Source organism: Passer montanus, unplaced genomic scaffold (assembly GCF_014805655.1).
Source record: "Passer montanus isolate IOZ18808 unplaced genomic scaffold, ASM1480565v1 scaffold18, whole genome shotgun sequence".
Classification (NCBI taxonomy): Eukaryota; Metazoa; Chordata; class Aves; order Passeriformes; family Passeridae; genus Passer; species Passer montanus.
The window spans coordinates 14,476,512-14,497,100 of record NW_024365381.1 but is presented as its reverse complement, the minus strand read 5'-3'; the positions used below and the strand labels follow the sequence as shown (position 1 = coordinate 14,497,100).

Genomic DNA, 20,589 nt, shown 5'->3' with positions numbered 1-20,589 from the left:
GTGTTCTGTGACATATGTAGCATTTATTCTGCAAGTTAAATTGCAAACCTCTTGTGTCTTTAAAATGCTTACTGTAAGTTTTAAGTTAGTCTGTTTATAACAAATGTGAGAGTGTAGTAACAGTAATTTTCTAGATATATTCTGGGTATATGCAGACTTGAGAAGTATTATTTGCAGTATGTGTAAAACCTATCTGTAAGTAAAGCATTGTCAAGAATTTTTCTATGCTGGCATATAAGATTCTTTATACCATGGCTCATAACAATGAAATCCCACTGAACTGAATGACATTGTTTTGCAGCACTAATCTTTCAGAGACTATATTTTGCTGTTTATGGAGAGACTTGCGTGTGGAGAGTATGGATGTTGTTAGTCACCTTGAGACCAATGTCAAGTTGCTATGTGCAGGACAGTTTGCCTCAGCCTGCACACAAATCTCCAGGTTTTGAGACCCAGTCTTTGTGCAAAGCTGCAGTGCTGTTAAACAATGGTACAGCAGATGCTCAGGGTGTTTGTGAGGGAGGGGGAGGGGAGCACAGCACAGATTGATAGGCCATCTGCAAATATTTTTCCTAAAGAATCTGTAAGGCTAGAGAATCTTAACTGAAAATAGATGTCATTAGAGATCCCAGCCTTTCTGTGACCCTACTCCTCCTGTCTGTGTGGAGCAGAAATAGCTGTGTAGTCTGTACAAATGTTCCTGCTGACCTTTTCTGTTGTTTTCTTCAGTAAAAGTTGGGGTGGTACAGGAAGAAAGAGGCTATGATGCTCTTACTTTCCCTCAGAAAAAGAGGCTGCTTTCTTTCTAAGGCCTGGGTTACATACGAAAAGGTAGCAAATCTTCTGAGTTCTTAAAACATTTCAGGTATGCCCTGGGAGCCTCTGGTACCATAGGATAGTGGTCATATGGAATAGCAGTGTTCACACCTTAAACTGCTAGACTTCTAAAGGCAAGGTTGAACTCTTGCGTTGGCTTTAGCACTCAGTACTCAGCCCCTGGAGGTTTGAGGGGCTTTTGCTGCCAAATGCATACAATTCAGCTGCAACTTAATTATTCATGTCATTCCTTTTGCCAGGGCTATGAATAGTGTGAATCATCAAGCATCATCAGAAATACTAGAAAAAAAAATTGGTTTGCTGGCTGGTTTATGGCAGTAAATTTGGGTATTTGCTCAGTTAGAATTGAAGATGAATTTTGGGGAAGGGCTAATTGTTTCTGCAAGTTTTGGGATATAAGAGGTAACAGTTTTTGGAAATGATATCAATGAAGCCTTACCATCTAGGCCTTTTACCACCTTGAAATGAGTTTTTAAACTTCATTTGGAGAAAAAAATTATGAACTGGATATGTCAAAACATGGGCATGGCTTGTCATTAAAGCTATGTAATGTCTTCAGTACAGTAAACCTTTCTTCATCTGCAATTCTTATCTTTCCTTTCTTCTTCTCTCATTCCTACATTGCTTGCTTGAATACAAGAATAATGACGATGGGTAGTCCTCTTTATGTTTTAAGGAAAAACCAAAGTACCTGGATCCAAAGGCACCTTAAAATCTTCACGAAAAAGTTAAAAGTCAGGATTTTGTTGCAAAGTGCTGTTGTCTTGTCCCTAGAATGTTGTTCTTAACAGTCTTCAGGTTGTTTGCTCTGTGTCTTTGTTGAAATTTTATTTAAGTTGCAGAAAATATTTGCAATTCCGAATGGGCAGTGTTGTTATTGCTCAGTACAGAGTTGCTTGTCAGTGGCAACCTTCAGAGATGTGCAGAGGCAGCCTTGCCATGGGGATCTGTTTACTGACAGGTTACCTCTGTGTAAGGCTTGCACTGGAGCGTGACGAGACCATAAATGATTGTGTTATTTACCTAGCACTCTTCAAGGGAGTTTTTTCCATTCCCAGATTTAGTGAAAGAGAAGAAGAAAAGCCACTTCCTTTTTCTGGAAAAGTGGGACAGCAGTCATTTTAGCACTTCAGGACAGCATCCCGGATCCTCCAACTCTCCGTATTTCTCAGTGCAATTTTTCTATTTCTGTTAAATACAGTAAGATTCAGATGGCTGTGGCAAGACTCAGACCAGATAGTGCAGATAAGTGTCCTGGGCAAGGTAATTCAGAAGGATAAGACTGAAGGAGCAGGGTTTGTTTGTTGTGGAGCAAAGGAGGCTGCGGGGGACCTTAGCACTCCCTACAACCACGTGAAACGAGGGTGTGGTGAGGTGGAGGCTGGCCTCTTCTCCCAGGTAGCATGTGACAGGATGAGAGGAAGTGGCCTCAAATTGTGCCAGGGAAGGGTTGTATTGGATAATAGGAAAAATTCCTCCACTGAAACATCAGGCATTGGAATAGGCTGCCCAGGGATGTCATGCCATCCCTGGAAGTGTTCAGAAGGCCATGTGGATGTGGCGCTTGAAAATGTGGTTTAGTGATGAGCACGGTGGGGCCAGGTTGGGTTGTTGGACTCAATCCTAGACGCCTTTTCCAACATTAATGATTCTATGGTTCTAAGGTCTCAGAGGTTACTTGGTACTGCTGCCTTAGTACTGTGCTGTCAGAATGTAGCATAGCTGTAGTGTAAGAAGAAATTTATGTTCAGGTCATGTGGGCACCATGCCAAAGTATAACCTTATTAAAAATGCAAGATTCTGAAACAAGTACTAACCAATTCACTTGAGTGCACTAGAAATTAGTGTAATATAGGTGAGTCAGTTGTAGTTTTTACCTACTAAGTTACAAAATACTCTGTATTTTTTCCACTGGATTTGGTTGTGTGTCAGAGTTATGCTGTGAAGATTTTTTGTAAGGGATTTCTGCTGTGAAATGGATCTAAGCCTTGCTAACTCTAATGTGTTTTATATAATGCTTTACAAAATAAAATCTGAGCAAAAATAATATATAGCATTTTAATGCTAAAACTGCTAGATAATCTGTATGATTTTTAAAGCTTGCTTTGTGTATTGCATGACTTTTTCTTCCTCTTTTGCACTGAGCAAAATTTTTACTCTAAATTTGGAGGAGGATGTCAGAAGTATATTTACTTTTTGGGATAATAACTGGAAACTCAGAAACTAAGCAGAAAAAATGGTAGTGTATTTTGAAATTACATTTGGGCTATATATCCACTGAAATTGAGAAAGATTTACATGAACTAAGAAGAAAAGATTAACAATAAAGAGTTGAAAATTTGATTATTCTTTGGGCCCTGAATTTGATTGCAGACAGTATTGAAGCTTAGAATGTATTCAAAATGTATAAATAAGCTGATATACTTTTGGCTTAATATTGGAACTCTGATGCCTTTTATTTTGTATCTGAACATTATCTGTTTGGGCCATTCCTCAGCTTACTAGACCAAAGGCCTGGAAAGGCAGTGGTGTGTGATGAGGTGCAAGTTTGTCTTTCATACTATCCAAAAATTCCTGGGGATAGCCTTCATTACTTTAGCTTTCCTATTTTTGAGACTGAAGGTGGTCATGGAAGACCAAGTCATGGTTTGACCAGAATATGAAGGCTCTTTTAACACGCTTACATAAAGATGTTAAAGTCTTGCCGATAAACTGGATTACAGTTGATCTCTGTTTTGCTAATATGAATAGCTGGGTGGGCTTTTTTCTGTTACATTCCTTAAACTGTGTTTGGTCTGAGTGAATCAACTTTAGACTTAAACTGTGCATGATGTGCACTGCAGTATCATGCAAAATGCAGCATGCATATCAGAGCACTTATATGTAGGTCTAGTAGATGTGTTGCTGTTTCCAAGTCTGTCTTTTTTTGTCAGTCCATTTATTATTAACTATGCTGATAATTTAGTCATTATAAACCATTTTTCTTGAGAACTTTGCAAATTATTCTCATCTGAAATGACACTAATGGTTAATAAGTACTGTTTCATTTAATCTGTAATTAATAATGTATTTATTAGACATTGGAAGGTTAACATTTCTTGTATTTCTCTTTCACAGAGTTAGTGGGGAAAAACAAGAGAGGTAGCAAATTTTATTTTCAGCAGCGTTGCAAAGTACAGTTCTCAACATCTTGTGCATGTTTTTCACAAGGCTAAAGAGCAGCAAATGAGCAAGTGATGTACTGGTTTATTTTGTCTAACTCCACCTGAAAGCATTTTCTAAATGCTGGAAGGACTGACAGTGATGAAATGCATAGTTTTAAATCTCCTAGTTCATCTACATAGATGCTTCAGCTTTCTCTCTTGATGAAATAAGATGATGACTGAATTCATCCTGATAAAGCAGTACAAGTCTTGATTACAAATTGTCACCTCAGGAGAAGTTAGTTCTGTTGTTTAATGACAAAATGTTATTTAAATGAAGTCTTACTAGTTTAGCTCTGTTCATGAAGTCTGTTCATAAATATACTCTTCTTAAGAAAAGTATATTGTCTATGGCAAAACCCCTCTTTCTTGTAAAGGAGTGAATTTTGGTAGCACATCAAACCTGGGTGTTATCCACCTAGGAAGAGGTGTAACAAAACAGTTAATGTTATGTTAAAATGGAAGAAATCTTTTCCATGAGGGGTAAACAACTAGGTCTCTGTAGCAATACCTGTAAAAGGAAGGTGCTCTTTGGCTAACGAAGCGTGTAACCTGATGAGAATTTATTTTGAAATGTAGATATGTTATCTTTTCATTTCTGTTACTTTCTGTTATTTTATGCTATTGGTAAAGTGTTTGATTTGGTTTTTTTCCTAAAGTGTTACTTTGGAAAAATATTTTAGGTGGTTTTTACTTGTTTTGCAAAGCAGTTGGTAGATCAAGGGCTACTGGTTTTATTAATTTTATTTATTTTTGTCTTTTGGATTCCTTTCTCATCATCTTTTTCTTCTTTTTTCTGTCTTCCTGTTGCCATCATGAGTACTTAGAGTATTAAGGAGACAATTTTCTGAAGTGTAGAGATGTCTCATTACTTGTCTCTCTCTCTTTATTCCTTGCTTTCTTATCTTCCATTTCCTTGCTATGAAAACATCTTTCATTGTTCTTCCTGTTCCTTGCAGGAACTGGTTTTAATGCAGATTTAGATATAGTAGCAGAAAAGTTAGCATACTCTCTTTACTATGGTGGAAGTTACAAGCTAGGTATTTTCAAGAAATCCATTGTTTAGGCATATAAATATATTAAATGTGTAAAATATGAGGCTGATGATACGTGAATGTAAACTTTTAATTTTTAATTTTTTTTTTCCCTAGGGAGAAGAAAGCCATAATTGATCCTTCTTTGTTCAAATACAAAGTCCAACCTATTAAAAAACACCTATATGAAGCTGTTATTGTTAAAGCATCTCAACTAAGGTAAAAATTAGTATGTGGAAGTTAAAATTATATTTTGTAACTGTGAATTGTGTAAGATTTTTTGATACAAAATGACATTTTAAAACTATATTAGAGCTGTTAATTAAAAGCACTGGAACAAAATACTGTAATGCAGACCTTCTGTACCAAGGATTCCACGCTTTGCTAGCATTAACACAGGTACCAACTCCTTGCAGGTCTCTGCTTTCATTGGCATACAGATGAAACCTGCTGTTGTTGTCTGCAAAAATCGGATTAGTTACCCTGTGTGTTCAGTGAGCCAATAATTACACACTCAAGAGAGACAGGCTCTTTATTTCAGAGATGCACAAGCCTAGGTGGTCAGTGGTATTCCATAAATCAAGCATGTTTTAGCAAGCAAAAGAATAAGTGTTCGTTGGCTACAAGTTACATAAGTTCTCTTACTAATTACTATTCTGTTTTCTGTTGGTTAATGATTCCAATTAATTACCATAAGACGCAGTAATTAATCAATTAGTCCACTTGCTCAGTCTTTCTCTTTTGAGTCAGTGAGTTTCTTGTGTTAGTGGTCCTGAGTTGGTGGCCACAGATTTCCCCCTGCAGAATCACCTTTTACCCAGTTGGAGCTGGTTTGGTATAGTTGCTTGGTTGAGTTTCCTTACCTTGGGAATTTTGTTATGTGTCTTTGTGACCCCTAAATTCTGTGTTCTTTGTGACCACTGTCAGTGGGCATTCTTATTCCCAAGCTTTGCTAACCTCCCCGCAGGTCTGAGACTGGTGCCTGTCTGAGCTGGTACCTAGGTCTGAAGCATGTCCAGCCCTAAACCTTAAATAAATTATTTGCTGGTAGAATTGCCCTTTTCTAACACATGGACATCACTTATAGTAGCTAACAACCAAGCTGTCTGTTTCATGCATTAAATTTCCCTTTGTATTGATTAGGCTTGAAATTATATGAAGATCAAATATCAAAGGACATCCTTTCTTAAGAAAATTTTTGTATATTCCACATTTTGCAAGGCTGTGACTTCTGATACCTTGGCTACAGTTGTGATTGATGGAGTAGATGGAAGAGAGCGTGAGAACTCTAATAACAGTAATAAATATTGGTGTTGTGAGCACTCTGGTAGCATTGCTGGTTTGAAATGTTAGAGCAGACACTGGCAATCAGATTGATTTAAAATAGAAAGGTGTAGAAGTTTCGCTTCTTAAATAGCAAATTTGTCTCAAATTTAGTTAACATATATGTTTACAGTAGATTGTGCATCAAAACTTTATATAAACTGGATGCTGTAAACAAACTTCAGTTTGTGTGATTACAAGTCATTTAGTTCCGGCACAAATCAGGATTTATTATTCCATTAACTACTCCTGTGTGGTGAAGCCTTTTCCCATGAAATAATGCAGGTTCCCTGGAATGCCAGGAGCCAGCAGAGTGCACACTGTCCTGTAGAAAGGAGTGGCATAGCTTGACTGAGAAGTGTGTGAATTCACCTTGTCACTTGTTGGCTTGCCTCCCTACCTGAGACATATGAATGCTGCTTTCCTGCTGTCTCTCTTTGTTTGTTGTCCTCTCTTTCTTCTGACACAATCAAACTTGAGTTTTATTTAGGAATTTTAAGAAGTATTTGGAGGATCTACCTTGGATCAAAAGGGTGTTTATAAAAGAGGACATAACATAATCTTCAAAATAAAAATTGCAGATGCATAAACCAACTGTTCATGTACTACTTGTGTTTTGTTTTATTCATAAAGAAAATTTTAATTCAGTTGGGCTTTCAAAGAATGGTTATTAATTACAATAGTAAGGGCGTTATTTATAATTAAGAAAATAAGAAAAAGATCAATCATATGTATTCTTGCACATACTTTTGGCTGTACTTAAATACTAATTAAAGATGTTAGTTGATAATACTTCCTTTCTTTCCTAATACAGCCGGAGGAAACATCTCTTTTCTCGTGATAGACTTAAACTTTTTCTGAAACAACACTGTGAACCACATGATGGAGTAATTAAAGCTAAGGTAAGCGAGAAGAAGTAATTTGTGGGATAGAATATTGACACTATTTAGTATTTTTTTGCTCTTCTCTACAAGCTGCTCAGAGCTCCTTTCAAATACTACATCAAATTTAGGGTTTTGTAAGTATAATATACTTTTGATTAGTCTAGGACATGAATTGTTTTCATTCTTCAAGGTATGCACCTGGTCTTTCTAAGTTGAATGAAAATGAACTGGTTTTGTGTTGGTGCATTAAACCAGTATTATTCTCTTCTAATTCTTTTAGCTGGAAAATATTTTGTAATAGATTGAATTTAGTCTCCAGATCTTCAGTGAGACAGGTACCAGAGTTTAGGTGGCTGGAATGGGTTTTTGTTAAGGCCTTGGATTTTGATTGTGTGTATGTTTGTAATTTTAGATATATGGTGATACTTAGAACAACTCAGACTAAAGTTCACATCTTAGTGGGCGCCAGAGGACTGAGAATTTGAGCAGCTTTTCGCACAAGACAGCAATTTCCATTGCGTTGCTTGCTGTACCACAAGAGACCCTAGACTCCTTCACTGTGTATTGCAGCCTTGACCATGACATCCTTGCTATCTTCTTGTTTTCAGAAAGTAGCAGGGATTTTTATTATGTCTGTTGTTTTCTCATACAGCTGTTAACTGCTCATTCTGCACAGGAAGGCTCAGAGAGATGAGAGTCACTGAGAGTCTTGCCTCTGAAAGTTGTGGAAAATAACGAAGGCAATGAATTTCTAAATAAATTTGTAACTCTAAGAGTCTGTCTCTTCTAAAGAAATGGAAATAGAAGAAAATAGAGCTGAAAGGGATAAACTAACCCATTCCTTGGCTTGGTAGTGGTCATTTTGACCCACCTCACTGTACCACATTAAGGACTAGTGATCTATTAGTGATGCTTTCTGGAGCCTCAGGAAAATCGTTATATTCTGTGTATTTGTCATCTTGTCTTTATTTGGGCTTTCTGTGGAGTGTCTTCTTGTCCTCTTGCTGATTGCCTTGCATTTCAGTTATGTGTACATGTCCTATTTGGAATATCTCCTTTTTATCCTCATCTGTATTGTCCAAAAGGGGCAGATTTCCTGAAGTCATCTGGTTGAGAAAGGAGACTTGAAAAGAACCTTTGAGAATTTGAAAAAATCTTCCTCCAGAAATAATAGAGAATTAAATAAAAAATCAAAAAGTTCAGTTCCCGCTTTTATTTGTCAAAATTTGTTCTTGACACACTTCAGTAACGTGCTAGGAAGACACTGATGAGCTGTCTGTGCTGAAAGGCATATAAAGAAACAACATCTTACCAAATGAAGCCAAATTCTAGTTTCAGATGTGTGCTGCGTACATTATTATCATTACCCACTTGGTAGATTAACTCTTCACTTACACTATTTCAGAGCTTTATTTTTTTATCCTCAGTTGAGTAGTTGTGGATATGGTTGCTCTTATTGTCTTCTTTTGTGACTTAATGATTGATTAATTAGCTTATATTTAGATTATTTTAGCTTGTGTTTATTAAAAAGTAAGAACTTCACCATTAATATTTATTTTTATATTTCTTACTAAGGCAACATCAATTGAAAAATATAATTTAGCAGAACAAAACTTCTCCTATTTCTTTCCTGATGAACCACCCACATTTATCTTCAGTCCTGCAAGAAGGCGGCGAGGGCGACCTCCAAAGAGGGCATCTGCAAGTCTTGTAAGTAATAATGTTTTTAATCCCAGATGAAGGCATATCAGCATGGTCTATGAAGTTCTTCTAGTTGTCTGAATTTTCAGATGATTTGAAATACAGGGTTGACATCGTGCTTCTTTTATTTTGAGAGCAATTGGGATATATTCCACAATTGCTCTTAAAGTAATTGCTTTATAGTTAAGGTGGTAAAAGGGATCATAATTGATATGTTGTCGTCTTATTTTTGTTATTATTTCTGGGATCCCATCAAGAAACTAGTTTCTCAGTGTGTTGTGATGACAGACAGAGTACTTTTCCATTCTGGGGCTAATAAATAATTTACTAAAAAGCTTTAATTTGAACTCTCAGATAAAATTATGTCACTTGCTCTCAGATACAGGTAGGTCACTTGCCTGTGTTTAAACACTGAGATTCTTGGTCACTATACTACTTCATTATGTTCTGCAGAACAGTTGAAAAATTGGGAGTATCTTTTGCTGGTGATTTCACTGTAGTTATTATGCTCTTTTTTTTTTTTTAACCTCTCCACCTCCAAATTCTCTATCAGGAGGACAATGTTAAACCTAAACAAAACACCCCAGGAAGCAAAAGTAAAGTATCAAGGGAAAGGGCAAGGTTCCAGAAGCAAAAAGAAGATGTGCAGGCCATAGGTAAGTTGAAGTTTACTCATATGACCAGTAGAACTAGTTCTTGCAGATTTGAGAGCAGGCCACAATTAGAGTATTTTTGGAGTTGTACCTTTCAAAGGGAAAATGTATTAAGAGTGTACTGCCACACCACTATGGCCAAGTGCTCCTTTCAACAGTTAGCATGCTTGTTTCCTAGTTTGTTTTGTTTTTTCCATGTTAGTTGACTAAATTGGGGAAATGTAGGAAGCTTGTGGTCCAGCTGTGTTGATTTCTTTCTCAGATAAATGAAGAGGTAAATATTTTTTTGTAGAAGCTTGGATGGTGAAATCATGTGTAAATTTTACCAGCTGAAGGTATATCAAAGTGAGAATGTGTAACACAAATCCTTTAGTTTTTCCATTTATGCATTTTCCTCCTACCAACAATCTCAAAATTCAAAAGAACTGAAATATAGTCTGAAATTTTTTTTTTGTTTTAAAAGATTTAGAGATTTTTAGTTTGTACTGATTGAATTATTTTGGGTTAGTTTTAACCTTTTCCTGATCAATTTAAATTTGATTTCAAATTAAGTAAAGGAACCCATATGCCTTTTGTTTGGGTTTAACTAGATAAATTGGTATGTCTTCTTAAGGACAAATGTCAGACAAGGAGATAGTCTTCTGGATTTTAAGGATTGTCCTTCCTGTGGAAAAATTTTCATCTGTGGAAGTATTTTAGTGAACTTCTGGTTCCAGCCTTTTATCTTCTTGAAGATACAATTTTTAAGATGGCAATTACTAGTCCAACGTCTGCTTAAATAACAGCAAAGTTGTCTGACACTGCTTTGGGCCTCTCCTGTATAAGAGATGGGGACACCAGAATTTCATGGCTTCCATTAAACTTGTGTGTCCACATTCTTGCACAACAGTCATCTATTTGTTCATGTGCTGGGAATGGCAGCACACACCGAGGTAACAGCTGATCAGCGTCAAAGCTGCTTCCTCTCTTGTGTGGACAGAAGCTGCAGCTTCTGGAGGGGTGGTTAAGACACATTTTCACAATGTGGAAAGGTAGCAAAATACTAAGTACCTTGAAAAATTAACCTTCTCAGTGTGTGAACTCCCCGAGGACCAGCTTCTCTGCCTTTGTTAGCCAAATGCATACATTGCTGCTGAGTGCAGTAGCTATCTGTAGAAGGAACCTAGCCCATTTTCAGAATGTTACAGGAAAATACAATGGAAGTTTTTGTTGTTAGAACTATCCACTTGGTAAGAGTAAGGATATTTTCTCATTTCATTCACATATGATTCTAGCTTTTCTGTTTATTCAATTAAAACAGTAAGACCCCCTTTTTTTGTTTTTGTGTGTGTGGGCTGATGGGCACTGTCTGCCCACAGAAAGTGAAAATTTGTATCCTGTTGTTTTTGTACACATGACTGTGAAGAAATCTGCATCTCGTTAGGCAGCAGCATTTATTATCATTTAAAGTTCAGCTTAAACTGTGTAACTGAAGTAAAATTTGAGCAAAACACACTGAAATACTACAGAGGTTTCAAATGTATTGACTTCAGTAATTCAGTAAGAACTAAATATTTAAAGATCACTTATTTAAAGGTTTTTACTATCAGAGATACTTCATGGTTGTGTGCCACACCTGGTTGTGACATGCTTTTATTAACCAGTCATTACCAAATATGTTGCTGTAATTATATGTTGGAATCAGTTATCATCTTTATATGTCAATTGATAGAAACCAATAAACAAGTAATAACCTTCTGTATACTCATAAAACTAGATATATTTAACTTTATTACCTGTTGACAACCTCATAAAACATGTCTAATACATAGGCTTGAAACTCTTATTCTGTAAAGAACTTCCAAGTGTTTGAATTTCTGGTTGGTGTGGAAACAATTCAACAACCATATCTTTTCATATGTTAATTATAAAAATACAGTCTGTTTATCAGTTAAAACTAACATTTTACAGAAGAAAAAATAACTCAGGTTTGTCGTTTTCCTTTATAGCTTTTGAAAAAGCTAAATTAAAACAAGAGAAGGCAAATGCTATAGAGGCTAGAAAAAAGGAGAGAGAAGATAAGGAAAAGAAGAGAGAAGAATTAAAGAAAATTGTGGAAGAAGAAAGGATGAAAAAGAAAGAAGAGAAAGAGAGACTCAAAATGGAAAAGGAAAAAGTAATTCTTTTTAAGTATATCTGTTTCATATAGCAATAGTATAATGGCTTTTTAGTATAGTGGAATAGTATAATGGCTTTTTGTTTCTTACTCTGAAGTTATTTTCCATTAATCATTTTCAGTTTCTAGAAATGCACTTCAGAAGAATTGGCAGTTATAAGATTTGCTGATGGATTGTATTCCTGGTTAACATTCTCTATAATTTTAGTTTACCAAAAGTTCATTTTGAATTTGAACTTAGGTCGGAAGTTCTGTGTTTGGTTTAGGGGTTTATTTTGCCGATAATGCATAAAACTATTTGATTTAATGGTTGTCTTTTTGAAGTATCTATTCTGCATCAGACTGACAGCATATCTAATGATTGTGAGTTTCTGTGTGGATTCTTTTTGGATGTAAATTGCTAAATAACTTTTTTGTCAAGTTGAATATGAAGAAATTATACATAGCACTATATTTTACCACAGCCACATTCACTGGTTGAATGGATGTTTTGAGGCAACGTTAATAAACACTCTCTAGTTTTTGATATTTTTTCTTTAGCCACTTTGTTAAAAAGAAAACAAAACCCAAAACACCCCCCCAACAAAAGCAACAACTAATCCAACAATGTATCACCTCATTTAAATATTTTTGCCAGTATCTTTTTATACAAAATAAAAATGAATAGATTACTCCATTCTAATTAAATGTGACGTTTTGTTTTTCAGTATGATAGAATAGTAAATGGTGCAGTTTTAGAAATTGCAGTAAGGCCATCTAGCTGTATTTATATACAATTGTGACTATTTTTTCAGGAAAGAGAGAAGCTGCGTGAGGAAAAAAGAAAATATGTGGAATACCTGAAACAGTGGAGTAAGCCTAGAGAAGATATGGAGTGTGATGACCTTAAGGTATGATTGAATTTGGAATAGCTGAAGATTCTAGTTTGCAGGGTCCCCAGATGGATTAGATTCTCTAAAATCTAGATCTGATAGGAATGCTAGAGGCTGTGAGTCACCTGCAGTGTGTAATACATATTTCCCAGTGGCAATGCTGATGGGATGATCTGCGTCTGCATTTTCAACCTCCAGAAAGGCTGTACAGGCTGTGCTCAGTCTGCAATGGAGTACGTTCAATGTGCTGGCATTACCGAGTGAGGGGTACTGAGTATACCTGATTTTTCTGTGAAGTATACAAAATGAGCTCGCTTACCAAAATGTGACTTAGGTAAAAGATTTGAGTGATGAAAAAACTAAATTTTTGGCTGTGAAGGTTAGAAAAGACATTGGCTTGTTACTTCCTGAGGCCTTCTTTTGATTTAAACTGTAGCAATATACTATATATGTCATGTTTAATGAGCATTTTTCATGATGATACTGGAAACCTCTAGAAAGTCACAAGAATTTGCTTCTCAAAGAACTTACGTTTCACACATGGGTATAGTGTTGTTGTACACAACAGAAGATTTTCTTGTGTTATATGTTTATGTACACTTTATTTGGATTCATTCTGGCAGGGAGGTAAATAGTCAGAAACACAAAGATGAGAGTTTGAGGTACACAGGGAATTGTAAGAAGTGCAAGGAGGGCAAGTGGAAATAAAATAGAGTGTTAAATGAATTCAAGGGAAAGCACTGATTGGGAGGAATATGATAGCTGAACATATTTGCAAGGAGAGCTGTATGGCCATTGAAGATGGGAGTGAAAACTCCTAGCTATGTAGAAAGGGAAAAAAAACTGAAGAGAGTTAAAAAGGCCTTTGCCAAAAGGAGAGCAAGCTGTGAAAACAGTGGTGCTGTATTTCTACTGGAAAGAAAAAAGGAGGGGTGGAAAAGCAGTGTCATCACTGCACTGAGACTCTGCTGCTCTACTCACCCCACTCTGTGCCTGGTGCAGCCTCACCTGGAGTACTGTGTGAGTTTTTGGACACTGCAATATAAGAAAGACATTAAGCTATTAGAGAGTGTTCAAAGGAGTGAAAAAAGGATAATGAAGGGTCTGGAGGAGAAGCTGTATGGGGAATGGCTGAGATCACTTGGTCTGCTCAGCCTGGAGGAGACTGAGGGGAGACCTCATCACAGTCTACAACATCCTTGTAAGGGGAAGAGGAGGGGCAGGCACTGATGTCTTCTCTGTGGTGACAGTGACAGGACTCAAAGGAATGGCCTGAAGCTGTGCCAGGGGAGGGTTAGTTTGGATATTGGAAAAAGCTTCTTCACCCAGAGGGTGGTTGGGCACTGGAACAGGCTTCCAAGAAAAGTAGCCAAAGCACTAAGTCTGACAGAGTTCAAGAACGATTTGGACAATGCTCTCAGGCACAGGATGGTTCACATGGATGGTTCTGTGCAGGGCCAGGAGTTGGAATTGAAGGTCCTTGTGGTCCTTACAACTCAAAATAACCTGTTATTCTGTGGTTTTGTGAATTGACAAGAATATAAATAAAGATGAGTTTGGGTGAGGACTGCTTTTGAAAAGATTCCCATCTCTGGAAATTTATGAAATATCTTACTGTGTTCTTTAGAAGTGTAGTGTTCGGCTTTCTTCTTCTTAATATTTGTGAACATTTGTGGAAAAGATCCATCATTCTGAAAATTATTCAACTATGTGTGCTAAGAAGCAGTAAATGAAGACAAATCTTGAAGGATTACATGAAAATAGTAATTTCAAAATCAAACTTGATGTTAGGCACTGTAATCTATGATTTGGAAGTGGTGTCTCTGTTAAGTGGTCTTGTTATATGGTTATATCAGCTCCCTTTAATGTCTTCAGCTACCATAAGTGCCTTACAAATGCAAAAAACCCAGTGCCAGAACACACATATGTTAGACATGATCTTGCATAGCCTAGAAGGGTGTGTTTTACCTGAACGTGTTAGAGTTTTGGTTTGCTTGTCTTTGCAAGCAATCATAAGTAACTTCTAAGAGTATGTTTATTTTTGCTTGTCCAGACAGTTCAGGAAACTGAAATTCAAAACTCTTGTGAAATAATAGAGGTATGAAGGAAAAAGCCAATGACAGCCAAAGTTTTTAACTTGTAGTGAGATTAACTTCATTTAAGAAAGATACAAACTTCATGGACATGAACATAAAATTTTTGAGAAAGAAATTTACTCAAGTTGCATGCTCTTCAGTTTCCAAAGTTATTGTAACACCAGTGATAATACTGATAACTGATCATACGTCCTGTGGGACTCATTTTAATAAAATGCAGAGAAACTCAATTAATACAGTCCTTAGAATAATAGTCTCTTTGGTTTTAATGACTTGTGTACTTTGCACAAACCAAATACCGTGTTAAGTGGTCCCATTTGGTTTGCAGGAACTTCCCATTCCGGTGCCAGTGAAGACAAGACTTCCTCCTGAGATCTTTGGTGATGCTCTGATGGTTTTGGAGTTTTTACATGCTTTTGGGGAACTTTTTGATCTTCAAGATGAATTTCCTGAAGGAGTGACTTTAGGCAAGTTGTGGCTTATGTGGCAAGGTGCCCCACTGTGGTGGTTTCCCTTCTACCAAACGTCTTAAGTGCGCACAAGTACCACTGCTACAGAATTTTCTATGTGGCTTTAATGTGTCAGTGCTAACACATGCATATCAATCCAGTTTTCAGTTCACGGTCAACTCCAAGGGACTTGTAAAATCAAAATTAGTTTTGGAGTACAAGTTGTTATTCTGCTTATCAAAAGAGCTACTTGTACTTTTTTCTTGCAGTTCTATATTAAGAAAACAGTGTTTGTTCAGCACTTTTTCTGGCACCATTACTCTAGGAATATATGCAGTAAATTATGGAAACGTAATTTAATTATCATACCTGAAGGAATAAAAATGTTTTCATTCTTCAGTACATAATTTTTTTTCCAACTTTGCGGCAAAAGTGACGCTTCTTAAACTTTATTCACAGAGGTTTTAGAGGAAGCTCTTGTAGGAAATGACACTGAAGGCCCACTATGTGAATTGCTGTTTTTCTTCCTGACTGCCATCTTTCAGGCAATGGCCGAAGAGGAAGAGGAAGTGGCCAAAGATCAAATAGCTGATGCTGAGACCAAAGGTCAGATCTTTAATTTTACTGCTGAAAAGCTGAAGTTGCGCTGGAATTAACTTTAAACTGCATGATACATGGCACTCCTTTGTTTAACCTTGTCGTATTATGCATGGATATTGTATGTAAATGGGCTTTGTTTTTCTCTTTTATCGGAAATTAAAGCCTTAAACTCGGCATGGACTTCAGGGTTTGGGGGGAATAGAGAAAAAGGAAGCTCATTGTTACTATGATTGTATCCAGCAAAGCATAATAAGCTTTTAACAGCATTGCTTGTGTTTTGGAGGCGCAGGAAGCATTTTTACCTTCCTCCTCTTCCTCCAGCACTGTTACATATTTCTCCTGAGGGTCAGGAAACAAGTCATTTTCCTAAGTCTTCTCAAAGATATCTGTATCTATAAAAAAAATCTGTACCTAACTAGATTAAAAATTAAAAATCCCCAGCACGACTGTAATGGAGAATTGAATATTCATTGTCCTTCAAGGCTTGAAGTTATGCATCCACATCTCCTGGATCCTACCCTGTGTGTTCACTAAAGACTCACAGTCACTCTGACTTTGGTCTTTGCTCTAAAGCTGGTGTTGTCACCATTTTTAGAGGCATTCAGTGTATACTAGTCACTGATCAGAAAGACGTGCAGGTTTTGTTGCAAATTTGTGGTCCTGTGTTTATGGACTGCCAAATTTGCTGACTAAAGGAGAAGTTTTGACCCATCCTACTAGCCTTTATTTCATTAGAGGTAAGTACATAGGAGCACTCCCTGTTTGAGGTCAAGTGAGTTCCATGGTGCCCCTCCAAGCCAGGTGTGTGAGTTAAGCAAAAGTTCCTTTAATTCCTCCCTTGAAGATTGTTTATTTTCAGGCTTAAGATTGATGTCCAGTCTATAAATTATCTTTATATAAAGCGTGGGCACTGTCTTCAGTATCAGTGGCTGCTCTTGTTAATTGAATAGAGATTTGAGACTGTGTTAATAAATTTAGACTGTATTTTAATTACTGTTGAATTTAGCTATTAAACTGTATTCGTTAACTACTGAGAGTATTGCCTTTGCAATACAAACAAGGATTATCAGGCAATAATGGAATAGTTTATTAGATTCTATATTGTAGAAAAAAAAATCATACTGTAACTTCCGTATTTTAATTTGACATAATGGGGCTGACAATTGCAATAGTCTGCCATTTTATTTCTAGTTTAGCAGAGTTGTGGGTAAGGTACTTTATTTATTGTGTTTTACTTCCCTCAGAACTTTCACTTCTTGTCATTCTTGTTTAGACGTCTTCTTTTCCGTAAAAGAATTACATAGTCTTGACTTTGTAATTCTGGCTAACCAAACTAGCAGCAGTCAGCATGTTTACTCAGTTAAATTCTGTACAGGCAGCGTTTCTGCAACAGGGAACACCACGGATGTGTGGTTTTGGGGTGTACAGTTCTTTCTCAAAGTGTGTTGTATAGTTAAAGTGAGAGGGGAGGTTGCAGAGATTCATTTTGCTAAGTCTGGGTGACAGTTTTCAAACAACATAAATCATCCTAGAGAGTGTGGATTTGCATTTATGTATTGTTTGTATGGTTTGTATTTGTGGTTTTGACTTGGTGACTTTAACTGCTTAATAATTTGGATTTGAATAAAGTGAAATTGTTGAAACAGCATACACTGCTGAAAATACTCTGCCAACCCTCTGGAGAAATACCTGTAACTGCTGAGGAAACCTTTGTTTAAGAAACAGGAACTTGCTGTTTCTCCCTTTCACTTCCTTGCTTTCCTGGTCAGTTTGCTTATGTGTGATGGTCATTAAGTGCAGGTGCTTGATTTGGTGAATTAAGATTTATTTGTCATGTCTTAGTAATTGTGTTTGTGCAGAACAGGCTGTATCTGAGTTACAGATAGAAAGTATCAAATGAATGGTGATAGTCAGTATCAAAATACATTATTGTTTTGGGTTATGCTTCCTAAAAACAAAATTATGTTAAGCAAAATGGTTTGTTTGAGGAAAGGAAGTACAGGTGTTCTTGCATTGCTACTTGTCTGTACTTTCAAGTGTGTTCCTGGATTTGTTCTTGCTGCCTTTTGTGTTGCCATTGTGCATGCTCTGCGTGTTGCGGTTGCTTTAACAGCATAGATGGTGTTCTCCCTATATGTAGCATGTGGTGCATGTCCTTAGCTTTTAGTTGGATTCTTTTAGTTGCATTTCAAGATCTGTAAATTTTTGTTTGGATGTTGAATTGAGTTTTGAATACATTGTTGCATCTGTAAATATCATCCCTCTTTTCGCTTTGTCTGCAACTCTCAAAACGCAGCTTCCTTTCCTCCCCTCCACAGTACAAGTTTTAATTTGCACTAGAATAAAGTGTTTATTTCCTTAAAGATTTAACAGAGGCTTTGGATGAAGATGCAGACCCCACAAAATCTGCACTGTCTGCAGTTGCAACTTTGGCAGCTGCATGGCCCCAGTTACATCAGGGTATGTGTGGGTTTCACTTCTTGTTTTGTTACTGTTATTATTTTGCTCTGTATTTTAAAGAACTATTTTTATATTTATGTCCATTTAAATATCTGTATAAAATAACTGTTCATTCTTCTCAATTGTAGGCTGCAATTTGAAAAACTTGGATCTTGATAGCTGCACTCTTTCTGAGATTCTCAGACTTCACATTCTAGCATCAGGTGCTGATGTAACGTCAGCCAATGCAAAATACCGTTACCAGAAACGAGGAGGGTTTGATACTACTGATGATGCTTGCATGGAGCTGAGATTAAGTAATCCTGGTCTCTTGAAGAAACTTTCAAGTACCTCAGTATATGATTTGTTGCCAGGTAATAAAAGACAATGCATGTTAGGGATTATTAGATTGCTCAATAAGTGATCAGTTTTGCAAGTGCTTCAGACCAATAATAGTCCAAATTTATTGTATCACAGAATAATTTGGTTTGGAAAGGATCTCTGGGGGTCATAAGTAGACCAACACTCACTCCCTGTGCTTCAGTCCCCCCAAGCACATCCCACCACGTCAGAGGTTGCAGAGCTAGGCAGTCTCATTAATTCTGAGTAGCTTTTCTTTCATCCCATTTAAAAAATGTTAGTGTTAACTTGAGTAAAGGTATCTCTCTGGAAAAGCACTGGTGTGTTTGATTCAGCCTCTGCTTTTTTCCCCGTTTGTATTTGGGTCTCTTGTTCATTGTTTGGAAACAGAGAAGAATTTCTGTCAACTCTTCCTTTATCTCTACTTTGAAGATAATACTGCATTTTACTAATTTTGGTGGTAAAAGTTAATAAATTAAAAATAAAGGCTTGTGTCTCTGAGCAAAGCAGATAGGCTTTCAGGAAATGTCTCTGGGAGTGCACCTAGTGCACTACAAATGTTTATTCACTTTTTCTTAAGTGAGAACAAATACAGTTTGGAGTCTGTAAGAGTTAGGCTTGTTATCAGTTACATAGTGAAATATAAACATCAGTCCTAATCTTATTAGGAGAAAAGATGAAGATCCTTCATGCTCTCTGTGGGAAACTTTTGACTCTGGTCTCCACTCGAGATTTCATTGAGGACTCTGTTGATGTGCTGCGACAAGCCAAACAGGAGTTCCGGGAATTAAAGGCAGAACAGCATCGCAAAGAACGAGAGGCAGCAGCAGCAAGGTAGGGCTAGGATATGGAAAACTAAATTTTGGTGCTACAAATGAAATTAATCTCTCAGTTGCAGAAGGCATATGAGAAACACTAGTAATGTTTCTGTTCTGTGCTGGTTTACTGGGACAGTAGACAGGAGTGAAACTTAGTTGTGAAATGTTGTTGTGCTAAATGTTGTTTTCTCATGTTTCTGCTATTTTTGGATGATGTTTTAGTATAAAAGAAAACTATCTGGTGGACAGACCAGATAGTGGATTAATGGCAACTGGTTTTCTATATCCTTCTTACTATTAGGATACGTAAGAAAAGAGAAGAAAGGTTAAAAGAACAAGAGTTAAAAATGAAAGAGAAACAAGAAAAGCTGAAAGAAGAGGAGCAAAGAATTCCTGCTGTAGAAATATCTGTTGGGTATGATACATAGTATTACTGTCATATATAACATAGAGCACTTTTCAGCTTCGTGGCTAGACCTCACATGTGTAGTTTCATTGACTGGATCATATACAAAGTGTAACAACTGCCTGTTTTTCTGTAGGGTATGAATTGTATTTGCTAGATGAGGCAAAAACGTGTAACAAGCCTTTTACAGAATGGTACATACATTTTGGGAAGGAAACTTTACTTAGACATGAAAAAAATTTACAATAGAACTACCCTAAGATGTCTCAAAAAATGATCTGATTATAATAATACTCTTCAAATGTAAGTGTGGGTACCAAACAGCAGGTTTTAGTCCTTAATATAGAACTTCACATTTACAGTTAAGTGGGTTTCTTTTGGGCTTTAATATAGTCTGTAATTTACAGTTTATTTTTTAAGAGCATTATAGGTATTTTACTGGTTAAGTACTTGGAGATGAAAGTACTCCTTGTGTCAAAGATGCCATATTTTATTGTGTGTTTTTTATGGCTGGTTAGTCACAATTTATTTTGCTGTGTCAGGGAGGAGGAACGAGAAGAGCTTGATACTAGTACAGAGAGCAAAGAGGTGGAACGTAAAGAACAAGACGTGGACACAGTCACAGAGGATGAAGAAGAGCTGGGACCAAACAAAAAACGACGGAGAGGTAATGCTGTAATGGATTTGTTTGTGTACCTGTGCACCTGCATGCATGCATCTGGCAAGCTCTTGTGTTTTATAGTAAAAGCATTAGTCTTT

The 20,589-nt window shown here is 36.7% G+C and overlaps 1 protein-coding gene across 4 annotated transcripts in view; it reads left to right on the top strand.

Moving 5' to 3' along the window:
- BAZ1A (bromodomain adjacent to zinc finger domain 1A) overlaps positions 1–20,589 on the top strand; it is a 66,360-nt gene that overhangs the window by 23,248 nt on the left and 22,523 nt on the right. For all 4 annotated transcript variants that reach the window (XM_039705186.1, XM_039705184.1, XM_039705183.1 and 1 more), the window contains 13 exons: positions 5,192–5,293; positions 7,212–7,299; positions 8,857–8,991; positions 9,536–9,638; positions 11,624–11,790; positions 12,585–12,680; positions 15,087–15,225; positions 15,667–15,813; positions 18,172–18,267; positions 18,396–18,620; positions 19,275–19,440; positions 19,726–19,839; positions 20,373–20,497. In XM_039705186.1, coding sequence (XP_039561120.1) covers positions 5,192–5,293; positions 7,212–7,299; positions 8,857–8,991; positions 9,536–9,638; positions 11,624–11,790; positions 12,585–12,680; positions 15,087–15,225; positions 15,667–15,813; positions 18,172–18,267; positions 18,396–18,620; positions 19,275–19,440; positions 19,726–19,839; positions 20,373–20,497 — 1,703 coding nt within the window. The remainder of the gene's footprint in view (positions 1–5,191; positions 5,294–7,211; positions 7,300–8,856; positions 8,992–9,535; positions 9,639–11,623; positions 11,791–12,584; positions 12,681–15,086; positions 15,226–15,666; positions 15,814–18,171; positions 18,268–18,395; positions 18,621–19,274; positions 19,441–19,725; positions 19,840–20,372; positions 20,498–20,589) is intronic.